This window comes from Melanostigma gelatinosum (genome assembly GCF_949748355.1).
Source record: "Melanostigma gelatinosum genome assembly, chromosome: 7".
Taxonomy (NCBI): Eukaryota; Metazoa; Chordata; class Actinopteri; order Perciformes; family Zoarcidae; genus Melanostigma; species Melanostigma gelatinosum.
The window spans coordinates 4736622-4757845 of record NC_136640.1 but is presented as its reverse complement, the minus strand read 5'-3'; the positions used below and the strand labels follow the sequence as shown (position 1 = coordinate 4757845).

Sequence of the window (21224 nt, the reverse complement as noted above, 5' to 3'; positions counted from 1 at the left end):
AGTCTAGATCTTGCATCTTGTCTGTCATCTGAGATAATAAAATGCCATTTTGAAAATCTTGATTTAAGATCTTTCCTAGATTTAAACAAGAAAAACGGTTTGGAAAATACAACTGATCAGGTAGCAATGACCCAAAAAAGGCACATGTCACATGGGAATAGAAACGCCTGTGATCCGCAGAGCGATCACGGTGAAAACTCCATTACCCAGAATGCGGGGTGTACCGGGGTTATTTCCTGAAGAAGAGACAGGGAGTCGCAATTTTGCCTTCAAAATAAAAGACGTTATAAAAAAAAAAGTATGATCAGAATCAGAATCAGAATCAGAAGTGATGTGCATAAACGAGCCAAAATACTGTTCAACAAGAAGCAAAATGTTTTTGTAATTATTAAAAATAATAATAAAAAAGTCTAAAAATAAATTAATAATAAAAAGCAATAAAAATACAATTAATAATAATAACAATGATAAAACAAAAATATTACAAATTAGATTAGATTCAGAAATCTGTGCAATACTACAATTATTCTCTCTGTATATATAATATTTGAGTTATTATTTAATATTCTTTACTGTTATAATACTTATTTATAATACTTGTTTTGATCTTGTTTTTTACTATGTCTGTTGTTTGCACTATCCACTATGCTGCTGTAATCCTGGAAATGTCCCCACTGCGAGATTAATAAAGGACTATCTTATTTTAGTTTGAGCAGTTATTACCCCACTCAGTACTATCTTATTTTGAAAATGCTTACAGGACGTCGTGTGGTTTTGCGTTCAAACTTGATGGTAGCGATGCTTCGCTGCTCCCTGCAGCTTCTGAAGGATGCAGCGGGGCGGATGGAGGAGGAGGAGGAAGGAGGAGGTGAAAGACTGGAAAGCGGAGAACTGAATGAAGGATGCGGATTACGGTGGCCATCAGCCTGCCCTTCCGACGATGGCTTCGGTCGTTTGACGTGAGGACGTGCGGAGGAAAACGACGCGCGGCTTGCGGAAAAAACACACAGTGACCTCCTGATATTTGCGGTGCAACTGCCAGCATGGCTTTAGCCTTTATTTTAGCATCATCGCTGCCTGATCTCGTCTCCTGTGTCCTGGGTGTCAAACTGAACGGAGCGTCGTGAAGTCAAAAAAACCCAAACATAGTTACCGAAAACCTCTCGATTCAGCATGGAGGCGTCGACTTTGCAGTTGACAGGTCTGTTAGTATGGACGACGTTGTGTCTGCTCACCAACGGTCAATCCGCGCCGGACGCCTCGGGCCTGCCTCTAGCCATCCGCGTGCCACTGCGGCAAGGCGCTCGCGCCGCACAGCCAACGCCGCTGCCACCTGCCGTTGCCGTTAACCGCGAGCGCGGCGACGCCGGGAAGCGCGCTTCGCGAAGGCGGAGAGGAGCGGCAGCAGCGGTAGCGGGCGGCGTCAGCTTCGTGGACATGATCGATAACCTGCGTGGGAAGTCCGGCCAGGGCTACTACGTGGAGATGGCCGTCGGCTCTCCTCCACAGAAGGTACAAGCTTTATTTACAGTGATATCAAAGCACTAAGAAAACTAAACAAAGCTTTCTTTATGGCTCTTTAGCAATATTATTATCCTATGCACACAATCTGTCCCTGTCTCGTGCATTTGATCTGCTTAATTGACAGAAATGTTGCACGAGCTACACTTTACTCTCTGTGGTATCACTTCAAAATATCCATTAAACCCAGTGCTGTTTGTTGATTTATATTAATAAAAAGTATCAACGTGAAAGGCCTTTATCTTTAAAGACAAACAATGTTACATTTATCTTGGTTTTACCTCAATCTTGCATGTCTATGTGTGTCTGTGTCACTCTCTTTTGGCGATTAGACAAGTTATTCCACCATAATAGCAATAATACATATATATTTAACTAATATCAAAGCATAATTATTATTCTAAGGCCTGCATTACTAGAGAAGATGCATCTAAATGCAATGTGATATCACTCTACACGTATACCACAACATGACAGCACATGTCCTTTACTTATATATTACTTATATTGACGGTATACTTTAAATATTCTGTCTAATGCGATGGCCTTGCAATGCCAGATGGGACTGTGTGTGTGTGTGTGTGTGTGTGCATGTGCGTGTGTGTGTGTGTGTGTGTGTGTGTGTGTGTGTGTGTGTGTGTGTGTGTGTGTGTGTGGAGTGAGAGAAAGGCCTCAGTGGTACAGACAGATAATGGAACCATTAGTTCTGCAGAGTGAGGAGTGCCAGCTGGGTGCAGCTGCCGTGTACAGGCTGGCACAGCGAGGGCGACGGGTGGAGGGAGGGAGGGAGATTGATGGTGAGGTGGTAGGAGGAAGGAAGGAGGAGAGAGAGAAGGTGAATGGAAAAGAAATGCATGAATGAAAGAGATGAAGAGTGAATGAGAACGAGAGAAGGGGCGTCATGCTTCACTGTTTTGGTGATTGAAGCTCTCTAGGTACAGATATAATTCAGGAGAGTGCTGGTCTGGGGTCAGTGACCACCTCATTCATGAAAAGCACCAGTCAGTGTGTCCATATCCATAACATCACACTTACAGACCGTCTGCAGGCCCTTCATAAGCCATAAGAATGTATTTAAGGCTTTAAAAGCCTCAGCATCTCGATAAACAAAGCTTTGTATGAACTGATAAGAGGCCTTGAATTAAACTTTGACATGTGGAAATGACCCGTAAGTCATTTACAGGAACTTTCAGAGAATGTATTCTGATAACCACGAGATGATGCTCCTCTGCAGTGGAGGGGGGGGGGATATAATGGCTGAACAGACAGAAGCACGCTGCCAGGGAGGACAGGAAGACGGAGAGACATAAGTGTCTCAGTGTGTCAGGATGCAGCCGTTAGAAAACACATCCATCCTGAGCAGCCAGCAAAACGCCGTGTTATTACACTGTGGCGTTTGTACAGACGTGTGTGTGTGTGTGTGTGTGTGTGTGCGTGTGTGTGTGTGTGTCAGAAGAAACAGTGAGGTAGACAAGAGTCCGTATCTTATTCTGGGCTTTCGGGCGCAGCCCTCGAGACAGAAGCTCTTCTCTGTTTATTTAAAGAGCCGATCCATTATTGAACAGCTGGCTGTGGCTGTTTGCGTGTTTCCTGAAACACATATTCACTTTAAATTCGTAGTATAATAACCAGTAAATACTTGAAAAACATCAACCTGAACCATATGAATGAAGAGGTTGTGATTGAACTTAATTTAAAAGTGATGCGGTAGCATTTTAAAGAGTTTGACTCACACAACATGCCTGTGATATATGGCGTACAGTACTTTATAGAAGTAAAATATATATAATGTATAATATAATGCTTCTACTGTGGGTGTATATTTGTGCTCCATTCACACATCCACGAGCTGCATTGACTGATTGTGCAGAATATGATACTCACACAGAGATGCAGACAGAAGAGGGGGAGATGGGAGGGAGAGGGAGTAGAAAGGGCAACCTGAGAGGAGAGGAGGGTAAGAGGGGAGACAGAGGGGGGAGGGAAGGACATCTAGGGCAAAAGGAAACAGCACAGGACACGACAAGGAGAGAGGGATTGACACACAGAATGACTGAGAGGTGAGGCTGACTTCTTGCTGTAATACAGACAATCAGCCAATGACTTGCCTCCAGTGTAAAAGATGAAGACATAAAGAAACCTTCACAATGTTTCAAAGGAAGCAATGATTAAACTAACCCTTCCCAGATTCAACACAATCAATTTCACAATGAAACCCAACTGTCACTTTTACAAAACTATTGATTCTTTTGCAAAATGCACAAAGGATTCAGAATATTGAATAAATCTCTCCCTCTCTCTCGCTCTCTCTGTCTCCCTCTCTCTCTTCCTTCTCTCTCTCCATTTCACTCCCTCTTCTCTCTCTCGCCCTCTCTCTCGCCCTCTCTCTCGTCCTTCTCTCTCTCCCTCTCCCTCTCTCTCTCCTCAGCTGAACATCCTGGTGGATACAGGAAGCAGTAACTTTGCTGTTGGAGCAGCTGCTCATCCCTTCCTGCGCAGATACTACCATCGTTCTCTGTAAGTTGAGAGACAGTTTTTTATTTCTTATGTGATAAATTCATTGATAAAACTGACATCATAACATCGAATCATAGTCTCATATTCTCCATCGTATTGCTATAGGGCTATTTAAAGTTTAAACATTACCACGTTCGTCCACAGGGACCGCCAAAATCAACACAAAATGAAAGTTCCTTGTCGGAAATTTACGTTATGTGACAATGATTTTACACACAATCACACAGAAACATTGTAATAATATATTTGTTAATAATCTCACTTCCTCCACCTTTCTCCTCCCTCTCCGTCGTCCTACCCAGCTCTGGCTCGTACCGCGACCAGGGCAGGAGTGTGTATGTCCCCTACACTCAGGGTCGCTGGGAGGGGGAGCTGGGCACCGACCTGGTGTCCGTCCCACACGGCCCCAACGCCACCCTGCGCGCCAACATCGCCACAATCACCCAGTCGGATCGCTTCTTCATCAACGGCTCCAACTGGGAGGGAATCCTGGGACTGGCCTACGCTGACATAGCCCGGGTAAGAGCAGAAATAATCTCCCAACGGATGATCTTTGTCAAGCTGCACAGGACACATTTGCTTCTACATTGGCACTTAAGTTGGGAGGAAGAGAGCTACATGTCACATTTTAGAGCAATATCAAGCACTGAGTGTTACTTTTCTGTGGCAGATCTTTCATTTATTCCCTGCTTTTTATTACTGCTCCAGTGTGCGATCAGTAAAGCCAAATACGGTGTTTCAGTGTATTTTCTGAGAGCCAGGCTTGTAAAAATATACTATACTGTAAAAAAAACCACTCCCTAGTGTCACTTTTCTGAGCCTTCTGAATTCCTAATCCGGTGAACTATGACATTAGATCTGAGGAAGGATGTAGCATACAGTTTAAAAAAATTCAAACATCCTCTACTACTGAATTTCTACTATAGTATTTAAAAAAAGAGAGGCACTAGATACTACAGGACTTACATCTGGGGAAAGGGATTATACCACTGCATTCACTGGGACGGATGAGCTTCGTTTAATCTTTTGGAAATTAAAATCTGAAAGCTAAAAACAGCAGCTTAGTTTGGCCATTCAGACATAACGCTAACCCCCCCCCCCCCTCTCGCTCTCTCTCCAGCCTGAAGAGACATTGGAGCCTTTCTTTGACTCTCTGGTTCGCCAGACTCCTGTCCCCAACATCTTCTCTCTCCAGTTGTGTGGAGCCGGCTTCACCCAAAACTACTCCCTGGGCAGCGCCACTGTTGGCGGCAGCATGGTGAGGCGACACACACACACACACACACACACACACATACAAATCATCTCGTGTCACATTTGGAGCCGGCGCTGGATTTTACTTTGCCCACTGCCCTTAGATCATCGGAGGAGTGGACCCGTCGCTCTACGTGGGAGAGCTCTGGTACACTCCCATTCGCAGGGAGTGGTACTATGAGGTCATCATCGTACGCATCGAGGTGAATGGAATGGACCTCAACATGGACTGTAAAGAGGTGAGAGATCGGATACGCGGCTGCACAAGAATACAGATTTACTGGCTACTACTGAAGAGATTTGTAATTATAAACTGTCTTTTTCAGTACAACTATGATAAAAGCATCGTGGACAGCGGCACCACCAACCTCCGACTGCCCAGAAAGGTCTTCCAGGCTGCAGTCAAAGCCATTGAGGCAGCCTCTTCGGTCAGTCCCTTACATCCTTGCTATGATCTGCACGAAGCTTTGTTCATTCTCCCGCGCGGCACAAAGGCGTTGCAGTTGTAGTATTCTCCGAAACGCCAGAGGGTGTGAAGAATAACGAGTAACCGTGACCGTTAAACCGACCTCCTCAATGCAGAGGAGGGATTGTTATCAACTCATTATTATTGCCTTCATACGAGCCCTGTGAAGAGCGAAGTCCAGGATTGAATGCATTATAAACACACGAAGGTTGAATATCCCGTAAACGATTTAATTTGGCTGCAAAATATTTATTCAAATAGAGATTTGTAAGACCTCCTGTCTTTTCAGACCGAACAGTTCCCCTCTGGGTTCTGGCTCGGGGAGCAGCTGGTGTGTTGGCAGGCCGGCACCACACCCTGGCACATCTTCCCAGCCATCTCTCTCTACCTGATGAGTGAAAACCACAACCAGTCCTTCAGGATCTCCATCCTACCCCAGGTATGAGGTGGCATGAAGCAACCAACCGTGATAGCATTTGTCCCGTGACACCATTGAGTATATGAAGTAATCTGACTTAAAGGTACAGTGTGTAGCATTTAGGGGGGTCTTATTGGCAGAAATTGAATATTATTAAGTATGTTTTCATCAGTGTATAACCACATGAAAATAAGAATCATGTTTTTGCCATTTATATCTACATACAGAGCGGGTTCCTCTTTACGGAGCCACGTTTCTACAGTAGCCCAGAAAGGACAAACCAAACACTGGCCTTAGATAGGACATTTTGCATTTTTCTGTTTTTGCGTCGACCACCGTTACTTGGTTCGTGGCGGGAAAAAGAAATCTAATTTTGTTGACCGGTTTAAATCCTGTCGGGAGACCGATGTTTGATTCACCCTCTCAGCCTGTACCACGTTTGGATATTTGCTGTGAATTCGATGAAACTAATAGGTCATACCTATGAGTCATGTACATCCTCTGTAATTCTGAGGTTTTAGGTGATTTCACTGACTGCCTGTAATCCTGACTAAATGCAGTTTTCATCACCCTCTGTACGCCAACAGTAAGTCAAATGCTCCTTCAGTCATACTCTTCATGTAATGTTCTGTAATCTCTATAGATGAAAGCCTGGCGAGGGGGATGAAAAAAAACACACATAATGACCACATTTCAGAGAGAATTACTTTTGAATATATTTTCTAAAGCTTTTTTCATAAAGCCCCGAGAAGTCGTTAAACGGTTTTCATTCAAAGCCTCCCACAAAGGCCTTGATGGTGTCTGAGTGAAGGAAATTTGAGAGTTAAAGAGCGATCGATGCCGACAGCAGAATGAAACGCTCGAGAGAACGCTCGTTGCCTTCTGTTGTAACTTCCACAGCAGGTACAAGAGTAAATGACCAGGTATAGAATGCACACTGAGGTACGTATGTACTGAAGACTTAAAGATGAATTACTGCTGATACTGAAATCACTGAGAGCTTTATCGTAAGTGACTAAGACGTGTGCTGAGCGGGGCTGCTTTCAGATGCAAAAGTCAGTGCTCAAATTACAAAATACAGCATGTGCAGCTCGATTATATATATATATATCTGTGATAATAATACTTCACACTACCAGCCTTCCTAAGGGGCTTTGACTAACGTGCAGGAGTGTGAGGTACAGGGGCCATTCGGCTTCTATGCGAGTCTAATAACTCTTGTGGGGCGTAGAGGGACCACACCTCCTGTGAATGTCTTTTTCAGCATTTTATTGCAAAGCAGCAGACATGCCATCGGCACAATCACCCTGTAACTATCGAGAAACAAATGATTCACAGGGTGCTCGAAGTGACTTACCGGGAAAAAGTCCAGAATGAAAAGAAGGGAAGGAAGAGAGCTTAATGGACACTAACATTATAAAAATATCACCATTTTTTGTAAGGAAATATAGCATGGTTAGTAAAATGATATAAACTATCACAACGTATCTAATCGCAGGAAAATGTTCCGGAGATGTAGTAAAAAAAGGAAATATAACACTGAAAGTGTTTTTAAAAAGTGCACGCTTTTGTCTATGCAGCAATACCTGCGGCCAGTAGAGGACGTGGCCTCGGCCCAGGAGGACTGCTACAAGTTCGCCGTGTCCCAGTCCAGCACCGGCACCGTGATGGGCGCTGTCATCATGGAGGGCTTCTACGTGGTCTTCGACCGAGAGAAGAAACGCATCGGCTTCGCCGTCAGCACCTGCCATGGTGAGCGAGGAAGAAACATGGCCGCTCATAGAAAGAAGTAGTGGGATTGAGGAGACTACTGTTATGATTTGTGTGTCTCTTAAATACCCACAATCCTATTCTCCCCTTCGCAGTGCACGATGAGTTCCGCACGGCCTCCGTGGAAGGCCCGTTCCACGGCGTCGACCTGGAGGACTGCGGCTACAACATCCCTCAGACGGACGAGTCCACCCTCATGACCATCGCCTACATCATGGCGGGGATCTGCGCCCTCTTCATGCTGCCGCTGTGTCTCATGGTGTGTCAGTGGCGCTTCGCCCGCTGCCTCCACCCGCACGGGGACTTCGCAGACGACATATCGCTCCTTAAGTGAAGGGAAAGGATTCGTGGAGACCTACGCTTGAAAACACAGGGCAGGGATGGACATGTGGTAAAAAAAAAAGAGAGATGTACATCGTTACAAATTGCTGGTGTTGTTGAAAGAGAGCTTTGAAAGGGTTCTTCAGGAATACAATATGTAAAGTATAGCAAATGTTGACACGGCGAACAGAGCATTCGAGGATAACGAGAGCCATTACGAACCTGAAGGACCGACGGGAGGAATTCGGCGCCGACTTCTCTGGTTAAGCTACCTATGCAGATCAGCACGGCGAGAGGAGGAGAGATGCAAAACAAAAACTCTTTGTTCCAAAGTGACGTGTAAATAGACGACTAGAGGTGGATTTGGGATTTAAAAAGCTCTGTCTCTTGACATTGCAGAGCTCAGCACTGAGCGGTTTGGGGGAAAGTAAAGAGGAAAAAAAAAAGATTTACAAACATGGCTTATTGTAAAAGAAACTCACACCCTGGATGTGAATGCAAGATGTGAATCCATCACGCAGTCGGACGTGGTTTGCGTTGGTATGATTCGTACGTGTGGGTGTTAACGGATCTGCTGTTTGTGGCTTCATGAGGGAATGAAAACAGGGTTGATATGTGTGAGCATGCCTGTATGTGTGTGAACAACTGTACTGTTAAATGAAGAGTATCCTGGAAGATTTCATGGAAATGAAGATGAATGAAAAACGATACTACTGAGTATGAATAGCATCTATAAAATGACACTATTTTGCAAATGCCAGCAAAGAATTCTGCAACGCAAATTAAGCATACAGAGGTTAATTTGATGAAATATCAGATTGTAACAGCATTTATTGCATAACATCAGTTTTGCTTCGTGTGAAACTGAAACGCAGTCACTATCAGATGTCATTTTCTCTTCCTATATTGATAGCTTAAAGGTATTTATTGTAAACACAATGTGTGCGTACCAGATCTTCTAATTGCACACACACACACACACACACACACACACACAGATTGCACAGAGTTTATCCTGCTGCTGCACCATGTAACAACACATTACATGTTAACTAACCAGGACTTAATAGGGCTTCTTTCACAGAAACAGCCTAACTCACCACATCTGTCAGTGGGGGACCACATATGTAAACCAGCCCAAAGTATGTTATACACTTAAGAACACTATATATATGTCTGCAATGGACAGTTTGTATTGTCTCTCAGCAAGCTGTAAATACATCAACTCAGAACTATATTTATCTGGCAGCACTGTGGAATCAATAAAGTACTTATTGTAACTGTGACATGCTGTCATTTTCATTTCTTCACACAAAACACTCACCGTGAAAACGAATTTATAGATTGACGGTAAATATAGTTGAATGTTAGAACTTCAGAGTTAGGAAAGTCATTTAAAAAAAAAAAAACATGTTGGGAAATAATTTAGAAACAGCAAATTCAAATTGAATTCCTGGTAATATTTAAGCCATTGTGGAGCTGTTTTCAATAAATGCACACACACACACACACAAAAGCTTTAGTCCACTGATTGTGTTGAGACCACAGCACCTGTAATGCCGCTATGACTCTGGACCAATCAGGTGGGGACGACGCATGCGCAACAAACTGTATGACGTGATACGTTTTGTTGGGTTTGTAACCCGGAAATGAGATGACAAGCTCACCGTTATTCATAAATTCCACAACAAGGAACATATGCAACACGAGCTCGGTGGAAAGGTACGACATGTAATTTATGTATATTTAAAATGGTATGATCGCGGTGAGTTGCCGTAGCTGTAACGTTACGAGTCGCGAGTCGCAAGTCAATTAAACGGCTAACTGCCCAAACTAGCTAGCGTTAGCTGACCTGCTGCAATTCACAACAAAACAAAATAAACTATCAGCAAAACTGAGTAACGTTACTAGCTTAGCCTGCCAGAGAGCTAGAATGTTAGCGCACATCAGGTGGTTTCACCCACATGAATATAATATTATTTATTTCTGTTTTAACCGCGTGTCACACTAAAGGACGCTAAATATAAGCAGCTGAATCGTCTTAAACTCTGAGCCACTGTTGTCGATGTTAACGTCGTGTGAAGGGGGATCTGTTGATAACACCAGCTGATGTCACGTGTTTGTTATATGTCGTTTATAACGTGGTCACAGACAAATATTTGGCTACACATCAGCTGACAGGGGTTTGGTGTTTTGCTCCAGTACGTTTAGATAAGTTCGGCGTTGGGTTCTTTTCTTGTATTACTTTCTTTTGTTACTCAAGGTCACATGTCTATGTTTTCATCTTACTGGAGCTCCTGACTGTGAGTGAGGTAGTTGTGACATCTAGCTACATGACTTCATTATAATCTTTATTATTTCCCCTTTTCATTTGGTGTCCATAACAATCAATGTCAGAGTTAGGTTCATGTCACTGTCACTATTTAATATCTGTAATCCAGGCGGGATGTCTAACATTCATAACCATTCACACACTGCTTTGGAGTGACCGACTACACACACACACACACACCTAACAGGTTAATCCAGCCTCACGTTACGTTCCTTACTTCATGTGCATGTATACATTCTCCACCTTTACATGTCAAATCCAGGATATGGTGGGTTGCAAATTAGAAGACGCCTCACTTGAACTCAGAGGTATCTGTTTGATTATTAAATTATTTAGCCTGACAGTGCTAATAAAATAACATTCATCTGTTCGAGCCTCTTCACAGAAGTCCGTGCAGGAACGCTGATGTAACCGCGGAGTGTTAATCTGATGTGCTGCTGCCACAGCGCTATGAACTGGTGTCCAGTTAGTGCGACGCTGTGAATCTAATAAGTGGCCTCTGAATGCAGCACACAGGTGGTGAGCAACCAGCCACTGGTTCTCATTGCCCTCACAACTCACTTCTTTTCTCCCCGTCTGTCTGTCTCCGTCTCCAGGTTGCTGTTCAGATGAGGAGGGCTCGCCTGGTCGACCCCGTGTCTCACCCTCCGCTGCTATGCCAGCGCTGTATTTCCCCACGTTCCTGCTCCTTCTCTTCCTGTCCTCCTGTGCCCTCTTGCTTCTGACCCTGCTGCCCCCCGTTGCCCCATCCAATCCCTTCTCCGCCTCCTCTCCTCCCTCACCCTGGCCATCACTCTCCTGCGGACTGGGTCAGTCCTGGGCCGTCCGGCTCCAGTCGGGCTCACATCGTGAGGGGGACGATGGCGAACAGAGCTCCGTGCACCTGGATGCGATAGCCAACAGGGTAAATGCTTCATGAACAATCAGCTTCTACATTTAGGTCTTTATTTAGGAACTCAGGGCTTCATTTCTCTGATCTGACATCTTCAAATACAACAAAATTCAGCAAGGCTACAGTCTAATCTGTTGTCATGTTGCTTTGGTCAAGGGGAAAAAACACAAGTATTGTTCCAGTTTAATTTCTCATCAGTATTCTCTCCATCCCAGATCGCGGAGCAGGCCGGGCTGAAGAACCACGGCCAGATCGGACAGCTAGAAGGCCACTACTTGCTGTGCTCCGTCACGCCTGGGTCTGTGTTTGGTATTTGGAGCAAGAGTGGCCGGCCTGGAGACGTCCTGGCCGCCCACCCTCATGTCCTGTGGCACTCCGAGGAGAGAGTGCTGAGCCGCTCCAAGAGGTCCATGGCCTTCAACGATCCCAATTACCCCAAACAGTGGCACCTGGTGAGAATCTGGACTATTATGTGTCTTTGTTTTCATCTTGCTCAATCGCTAGCTGTCTAGTAAGTCAGGCTTACTGTACATTAGTGCCTAAAATTAACGAAGTGACTGTCAAGAATTAATAAATGAATAATTTACCTGTCAAATAATCTGCATCCCATATTCTTTATTGATCTTTTAATGTGTTTGTTTCAACAATAGCACTTTATGTAGAACTATTCTAGCAGGCAGCCTTGTTGTCATTGAGAATTATTGTCTGTCTGGGTGCAAAAACATCAGACAACCAAAGTGCATTTCAAGGTAATAAAAATACTCTGTAGTGATGCTTAGACGCTGCAAAGAAGAGGCGGGAGAAGGCTTTCTCTCCTTTACCTCACCTCACTCTTCCCTCACTCTTCTTGTTCTTGCAGCACAATCACCTCAATAAGGGAATGGACATCAACGTAACAGGAGTGTGGGAGCGCAACATCACTGGCCGAGGAGTCACGGTGGTGGTGGTAGACGACGGGGTGGAGCACACCCACCAGGACATCCAGCCCAACTATGTGAGTCATTCTCTGATCAATAGATTGTAAGTTTGTCATGTTAAGTAGTTATTAACCGTGTGTCCCGCTGTCATTGCTGAACAGTTTGAAAACAATAAAGCTGCTTTGAAGCTTGCCAGCAATTCCTTTTCCATTCATAATTGTTTTTCAACCCTCTCAGAGTCCAGAGGGCAGTTACGATCTGAACTCCAACGACCCGGACCCCATGCCTCACCCAGACGTCCACAGCGACAACCACCACGGGACGCGGTGTGCCGGAGAGATCGCGGCCGCTCCCAACAACAGCTTCTGTGCTGTGGGGGTGGCCTACGGCAGCAAGGTGGCAGGTACAGACAAACTGGAATTCTAAACACGAGTGTCCCAGGACTCAGAACCACTGAGACTGGAGCTGAGACTTTGGATAGATGTGTGTTGTCACACAGCTCTCTCTCTTTGTTTTGTTCAGGCATCAGAGTGCTGGACGGCCTGTTGACAGACAGCCTGGAGGCCATAGCCTTCAACAAGCACTACCAGGTCAACGACATCTACAGCTGCAGGTACCAAACCGATACTCTCTGGTCCTGTTTGACAACCTTTGTTGACTTACCAGCTTTTAATGCCTTTAAGTGTCTGCACACTTAGATCTATGCAGAGCACACTTTATAGTATAAAGTGTGCTCTGCATAGATCTAAGTGTGAGGATATCTCTTCTATCAGTTTGAGCTTTTTGATACTTCCAGCACCTTTATTTAAGACAAAGGCCCGGTGGAGCCGTGGTTATCCTGCCATGCCTTTAAGGGTCAATATTTGACTCTGCGATCATGTTTTAATGCCAGAATGTATCACGTTGTTGTACAAAGTCTTGCTTGGATTCTGATTGAGACTCTTGTCTCCTCTAGTTGGGGTCCCGATGATGACGGACACACTGTGGATGGACCCCATCCCCTGGGCAAGGTAAGAGGAAGACAGTTTGTGTGGAGCCGTGACTTTGTCCTGCAGAGGGCGGTACACTGCAACACATCGGTTACAGAGGAGGCCGCGTGTCGAGAAACTGTAAGCACAAAAAGTATAATATTCACTCATTTTGTAACGGCATGGTTTCCTCCCTCCACAGGCGGCGCTGCAGCACGGGGTGATTGCAGGCAGACAAGGCTTCGGCAGCATCTTTGTGGTCGCCAGTGGCAATGGAGGTCAATACAATGACAACTGCAACTACGACGGCTATGCCAACTCCATCTACACCATCACAATCGGTAAGACACAGAGGCTCTCAGGCCTGTGAGTGCTCGCTTGTGTTTGGGGTGTGGACGTGTGTGCCTCGGGTCATACATCACCTTGTGTGTGTTGCAGGAGCGGTCGATGAGCAAGGCAGGATGCCCTTCTACGCTGAAGAGTGTGCGTCCATGCTGGCTGTCACTTTCAGCAGCGGGGGAAGCCAGCTGAGGAGCATAGTAGGTCCTACACACACACACACACACACACGCACACGCACACACAGGATGACTAGACCAGAGAATGGATGACAAGCGGCAAAGGGAGCAACAGGAAGTCAATAACAAGCGACTCCAAGTTGGAAAAAAGTGACGTCCTCTCTTTTTCTGCCTTTTTTTTCTACCTGTCCATCTTTATTCATGACATATGAGGCCCAGTCACAGTCGTAACTAAAAATGCTCATAATCATTTATGTCTGTGCGAGCTGCTCGTGACACTTGAGCAGATAAATGAACATATAAATGTCCAGTAAAGAGCTGCAGGACTTGCTGTCAGTCTCAGGAAGTAGATTTCCTCGTTTCAGTCCATGTAGAGAGTTGTATCAAAGCCGGAAGGTTATGTTTTTGAAAGACGATCCAATATAGTTGTTTATTTGATAGTTATGTATTTTAGCTGTAACAAACATGAGTGTTAGTTTATTAAAATCCTAAAGGTTTCAAGTGCTGAAACCTTGAAGTCTGTAGATACCATATTCCATAACATGACGTGTGAGATAGTTTATCTATAATCCAGTGTGGTCTAAAAACTAGGAAATCAGTGATTGTGAAAGAGCAGCTCCACATCAGGAGGAGCAGAGACCGTTTTCATCAGAAATGATGACGGATGATGACGGGAGTCAGGGCCCAACGAGGCCACCGACCTCTATTTGACGCTGTTCTATTTGCAGTTTGGGGCGGGGGGGGGGGGGATGCACACATGTCTTCCGCATGTAAACGCAGAGCGCGGGGAATTCCTCCTCAGCCCACATCGCTGTGATCCTGCTGTCAGACCGGCTGTCACTAATGCGGGTACCAGCGGGTGGTGTGCATGGACGACCGCACTTGTGCGCCTTATACATGGCCGGATTTTGATCTCGCACACGCAGACAAACATGTTCAAAGATATAATGTTCGTCCTTTTTTCCCCCTACTTGCTCGTAAAGTTAATCCTCTCCATAAATCCTTCGTTTAGGTCGACCACTATCAGGATTTCAAACTCTCCTACATCTCCATTCTCTGCGTATTTACATTTTCACTTTACCACTCTTCATTTTAATTCATGCAGTGTGTTCTTTTTACGTCCGCATGCCTTTACAAAGCTGGACCTCCTCAGGGCTTTAAACCCTGTCATACAGTCCTCATGTTTTCCGTTAGCTGGAGACACACACACACCGGCCTGCTGCAGTAAATATGTCGCTCTGTGACGCTGGCACTTGATGAAGTGTTCTTGGCTAGTTGTTTAGGTGCAGAACATAGTTCCCGTTGGATACACTCTGCGAAAGGTTTGCGTTCACTCATCCGTCCCCGTGTTTACTCCCACATGTCAGTGCCAGTTTGTGTTTGGCCTCCTGCCAGAGCTGTTACCACCCTTCCACTCGTGCGCGAGTCTCCGTGTCTCGGGTCAGCCCATCTTGTCTGTCTCCGCAGGTCACGTCGGACTGGTCCATGCAGAGGGGGACCGGCTGCACCGAGGGCCACACCGGCACGTCCGCCGCGGCCCCGCTGGCGGCAGGAATGGTGGCCCTCATGCTGCAGGTGCGTCCCTGTCTCAGCTGGAGGGACGTGCAGCACATCATCACCTTCACCGCCACCGAGGTAGGCCAATGGGGTCAACGTACAGGGTACCTTTAATCTGATACAAATCTAACATTTATCTTTATGATGCATCTGCTGTTTAGTTTTCCTGATGAGGGATGATCATTTTTAGGCAACTCCGGCTCAGGCTTTTTAAAAGAATATTTATTTTATCAGGTTAGTTATTAACATCCCTATTCCTGATATGTTGATAAACTATGTTTCCAATAGAAATACAAATATTGTAAGTCACAATTTCCCAGTGGATTAGGTAATATCTTCAAATGTATTGAATTAGCTTGTTTTCCCCAACAAACAGTCCAAAACCTAAATATATGCAATTTACAATGATAGAAAGCTAACTTAAGGTGGTGGTTTTGTACCTTTTCTAACCCGTAGAGAGAGACGGTAGTGAGTGAGTATTACTGATAAAATGAAAACATGTTGGGCTGCCTCTGAAAGCTAACACTGTTTTCATTCGTCCCATCAGTGTGACAGCAGTGCAGACTGGAGGGTGAACGGAGCCGGTTTCCACCACAGCCACCAGCACGGCTTCGGTGTGCTCAATGCGTGGAGACTGGTCAACGCTGCCAAGGTACACACACACACACACACACAACGAGCTATTTCCTACCATAAGTCACCACCAGGGCCCTAACTTTCCTCCCTCCTCCCTCTCAGGTGTGGGAGTCGGTGCCGTTTCTCGTGTCCGATCAGAGTTCAGTGATAAAGGAGGAAGCGCCCATTCCGAATTATCCAGACGAGCTGGTCCGAACCTGGAAAGGTAACTCCTCCTCTCTGCACTCTCTCCGCTCTGTATTGAACAGCTGCTTGTTGAATTTACTCACTGCGCTACGTAGCTGACTCCCTCCCTCCCTCCCTGTCTGCTCCTCAGTCAGTCTGCCTCTCCATATTAGGTAATGTTCTCTTGTTTGTGAGTTCCTGCGTACACAGTGAAATACTGGGCGAGACTTTTCCCAGCTTCCTCCTTTTTCTTCCCAGTCGGTCTCTGTATTTCGCGACTCCTCCCAGTAGCTTTTCTTCCTTTTTTTTGCATTTCTCGCATCTCTGAATCAGTCACATTGGACTGTCTGTGTATAATCTGATCAGTTCTCTTTAATCCCTCACATGGTGGCCTCATTGGAGCAGAAACTTTTCCAGCTCCCTCGTGTGCCCTCACCACCAAAAATAGTGGCAGTCGTGGCAATATGTTTGCCAACAAAACTTTGGATACTCGACCCCAAAAGGTGTTGAACAGTGGGACACATGACGTGGTTAGAGATTCCCAGTATAATGCAGTTCAGACTGTGTATTTATCTCATGTCAACCTCATGCAGGATTTAGGAAACTGCAACAGACATATGTGGTTCGGGCAGAGCAGAAAGTACTTTCCCACACATTGCCATGTCTTCATCCTCTCATCTCTGAGCATAGACAGGTCCTTCAGTTCCCTGGAAAATAGCTTGGAGTTTATTTCTGATGCAAATGGCCTGAAGGAGGAAGTGTATCCACTGGATATTGTCCTTCTTTCAAGACTCTGGATGAAAAGTCAGCTGAAAGTGCAAAACTGCCAGTTCTATTCCCTCGCCTTCTCTTTTTGCCCGTCCATACATCCCCTTCACTCGCCCTCTCAGCGCCTCTCCTCCACTTGTCTCCTTACCGTCTCTCCCCCCCCCACCCCCTTCTCTACATCTGTCCCCCGACACTTTTCATTCCTCACCTCTGTTTACTCTCCTCGCTCCCTCGTCCCTTGGCGTCCCTCCCTGCCCCGAGGATGCGTGCGGCCCTACATGGTCAGAGAGCACCGAGGCTCACTTAAAGAGAGGGAGAGCAAGACGACTGATCCTTCAAAGAGAGAAAGAAAGATGGAGAGTCTGATGGAAGATTGAATTTAACTCGATTTTTTATCGCTATTTTTCCCAGAACGCAACTCTCTCTCAGGCTTATGCCCGCTGGTTTTCCATCATACTTGTATAACTATGGCAGGTATAGTTGTTAGACGGGTATTAAATTGCATTCTTTGTGCGACTAAAAAGTCTTAAATTCAACTCGTGAACCCTGCAGAAACCTTGTTAAATTATTCAAAGTGATTCCATGAATCATATTTTCACATATTCTCGAGTGTTTACATTTGTATTTGTTATGCTGTAGTGTCGGACGTTTACATTTACGGGCCCGTGACGTCCCTCATCCATCCAGGAAATGGTAAGCGCACACTCTGGTGTTCACTCACTACGCTGCTCCCTCCCCTCCCTCAGTCTCTGCTGCTGACCTCCGACACTCTGGGATGGAGACGCTGGAGCACGTGGCCGTCAGCGTGACCATAAACCACCCTTGCCGTGGCAGCGTGGAGATTGTGTTGGTCTGCCCCAGCGGTATGGCGTCGATCATCGGGGCGCGCCGCGCCATCGACAGGTACGAACCCTGTGCGGAGAACTTGGATTAAAATGTGTTTTGACTGCAGTTTAATTCGGTATTCTCTCTTTCGTTTGGCTCATAGAGACCCGTCAGGCTACCAGGACTGGACTTTCTCCACTGTGCGCTGCTGGGGGGAGAGAGCTGAAGGCCAGTACACCCTCAGGATCTCTGACCACAGTAAGCTCACGCACCCACACAAGCGACTGGGATGTCTTTTTCAGCAGTGGGGGGAAATTCCAGTCCCTTTTGTATTGTTCGTCATTGCTTGTGTTGTTGTTGCTGTAGAAGAGTGGACTCTCGCGCAGTGTGCGGCATCGGGAGTGTTGAAGCAGTGGCAGCTGACCCTGTATGGTTCTTCTATGACCCCCAGCGAGGTCCAGGACAGACGACGGTAAGACCTCCGCTCGCTGCCGTGTGGACAGTGTTGCAGTCTTCTGAGTCGCTGAATGCTTGTGGTCTCCATCTTGGTGTATTAGGCCTGGTTTTATTCCCATTTGAATTATTATTTGACCATACAACTGTCCCATCACCTGACTGCAGTGATAACGGTTGTCTCTGTGTTTTGACGGACATGAAAGATGAATAGATATATGTTCTGCGTGTTGATTGGCTGCGCCTCGATTGACAGGCTGGTGGAGGAGGCTATGAGTGGCAGGTATCTGGACAGCAGCTTCTCTCTGCCCTGCCCTCCAGGCCTGGACATCCCTCCAGAGATCGTCAGCCCCTTCACCTCCAACAACCTCAAGGTAAACAGTTCTCTGTTTACCTTGTCCCTCTGTCTCTCTTTAAACGTTCTGTCTTCTCTTATATAATGCATATTGGAAAAACCAGACTGCTCACCCCTTTTAGAAAATCACTATTAATGGGATGGTTCCATTTCTTACTCAGAGTAAACGAGACAAAATTGTTAATATATGCAGAATTGAGGTATGCTGAAGGTAGTAGCCAAACATGTCTTCATAAGAACAGACACATTTCTTGTCAGTTGCCAAACCTAAACCTCATTTGAAGCCTTAACCCGAAACATAATTATTAGATCTGTGGAGGTTAAGGGAGGGATGAGGGACTACCACGAAATCTTGCCTGCCAGTTACTATTTGTGGTGAAATGTGTGTTAATTGTAGAATTTGCACCATCCATGCATCGTTTTGAAGCATTAATGTGTATTTGCTGACCTTTTAGCAAACATGCCAATAAATCCCATACACATTCAGTCAGAGATCCAAGCTGATCCTAAACCAGGAAGGAATACTAAAATTTACACTTGGTGATCAATTTAACTTTCACTTCCTTGTGATTTACCCCCCCCCCCCCCCCCCCCCCCCACCTCCAGTTCCTGCTGTTGCTGGGGTGCTTTGCTCTTTTCTGGTCCCTGTACTACACACTGGAGGTGACACTGGCCCACCTGGACTTCAGGGGCCTCCTCTGCCTGCGCAGGAGACGGGGAGGTCACCGGGCCAGGGGAGGGCGGCGAGGGAGAGGAGTGGAGGATGCGTTGGTGGAGGAGGACGTGGGGGACGAGGAGGAGCATGACTCGGGGGTGGAGCTGCATGCAGTGTTGGACTCCGACGCCAAAGCGCCACTTTTGAATGGGGAGCGGCTGGCGACATAGCACTGAGCCAGGTGATGGATCTGAAACCTTTCGCTGTCTTTGCTCACGGGACGTCTCAGGCTCTCACCCTCTCCTCCCTTTCACCTTTCTCTGTGCTGGTGGTGTGGGGGGGGGGGGGGGGGGGGGGGGGGGTCACAGTGTAGATTGCAAGATATACTTGACTGAAGAGTGGATTATTTGTCCCGAACACATGGTCTTTTATTGAAAGATGTGTGTGTGTATGTTCTCTTTACACCTGTGCCCCGAACAAATGTCCTCATGAGGAAAGAAAACGTGAAGACAATCCTCTAAAGTGGGGTTGTTTTGTCAGTACTGGGGTTAAAGTTTCCAATCAGGATTAGGTTTGGGTCAGATTAAAGGTCAGGCATGAACTGGAAGGCCCTAACAGGGTTTATGGACAGAGAAGAACGTAGCTCACAGATTGGTGGGACGTACTTTACGAACACTTGAGGGTCATTAAACCAAGAGAAACTAAATGTAAATTTGCACTACAGGAAGGTATGAATTTGCAGAGTGTGTGGCATGAGTGTGTGTGTGTGTGTGTGTGTGTGTGTGAGAGCGTGTGTGTGTGTGTGCTTGTAATATGAGTGGTCTTCCATGACAAAGTGTCCTCAAATATGAGGTTCCAAGAATACTGCTGATAGTTAGTTTTTTATATAAACTACATTTATTTTCTGAGGTGTTATTTTATGTATTTGATCTTTAAGTCTGGGGGTGTCGTTATCTGCGGGTTATCAACCAACTACTGATAAAAAAAAATTAAAAAAACTTGAAGTGGGATTTTTCAAGTGTGGGATTTGTATATGTATTTTTTTATGAAGTGTAATATATACACATCGTGTGCCTGCTGTACAGATAAATATATCAAGCGTGTTAAATGATTTATACAAAGTTGTTTTGTAAAAATGTATTCAAGAGTTCTAATTTTTTAATGGGAAGAAGTGTTTGGATTGAAGGTGGAAACTGTTTGCTGTGCAAGTCACAGGTGATCTGAATGATAATAAAAATACTTGATGGATTATTCTTTGACTGTTGTGGTTTTTAATACACATTTACACACAATCTCTGATATTATTTAGATATTGTGGTATGAAAAATAGAAGTTTTTGTATGTGTACTGTAGAAAGAAATGTATCTGAATGTTTACAAACCAACAAGAGTAACGAGACTTATATTATTCAGCTAAACTAAGCAGCTCCTTCACTTAAGCTAAATGCTATCGCCAGCATGCTAACTAATATAGCTGCTATCTAATAACTATGCTAACACACTGATTTTAGCCTGATGTTGTTAAGCATGTAATCTGTAAATGTTTACTATGTTCACCATTTTAGCGGAGCCTGTTAGCATGCTAACATTTGCTAATTGGCACTAAATAAAGCTGAGGTTAATGGGAGCGTCATCCGATTTGCAAATATTTGGTCTTGAATCAAAGTATTGGCAGTAATGTATCAGTGCCATCCCTCACATCACACAAAACATCAAACTCAAATTAATTTAACACAACAGAACTGTATTAAGGCTAGCTTTGACCTTTTTGGAACCCTGAGCAACAATGTAGCTCACACATGTAGCCACCAAACTGGAGTAACGCTAAACTGCAATGACACTCTTTCGCCAGCGTTTAAGGATAGTTCACATTTTGTCTTGTCTGTTAAAACTCTGGTAACATGCTCGGACATCAAG

The 21224-nt window shown here is 45.4% G+C and overlaps 2 protein-coding genes across 3 annotated transcripts; both read left to right on the top strand.

The window, feature by feature from the left end:
• Positions 1-842: 842 nt before the first annotated feature.
• bace1 (beta-secretase 1) lies at positions 843-9519 on the top strand. Of its 2 annotated transcripts, XM_079271428.1 has the most exons (9): positions 843-1512; positions 3950-4038; positions 4341-4557; positions 5159-5296; positions 5397-5531; positions 5619-5720; positions 6048-6197; positions 7757-7928; positions 8042-9519. In XM_079271428.1, the coding sequence occupies exons 1-9, from the start codon at positions 1174-1176 to the stop codon at positions 8278-8280; spliced, it is 1581 nt and encodes a 526-aa protein (XP_079127554.1). In that variant the 5' UTR covers positions 843-1173; the 3' UTR covers positions 8281-9519. The 2 variants fall into 2 exon arrangements, with proteins under 2 accessions (XP_079127554.1, XP_079127553.1); XM_079271427.1 differs by having other exon boundaries at positions 5397-5720.
• A 1682-nt stretch (positions 9520-11201) lies between these two features.
• pcsk7 (proprotein convertase subtilisin/kexin type 7) lies at positions 11202-20557 on the top strand. The gene is given in 17 exon segments (XM_079271426.1): positions 11202-11246; positions 11249-11503; positions 11707-11943; positions 12351-12485; positions 12646-12811; positions 12931-13021; positions 13364-13418; positions 13579-13717; positions 13815-13915; positions 15362-15529; positions 15999-16103; positions 16190-16292; positions 17767-17923; positions 18009-18103; positions 18212-18317; positions 18555-18672; positions 19260-20557. Coding segments are annotated over 17 exon segments (2349 nt in total). The 5' UTR covers positions 11202-11207; the 3' UTR covers positions 19539-20557.
• The last annotated feature ends 667 nt before the right edge of the window (positions 20558-21224 follow it).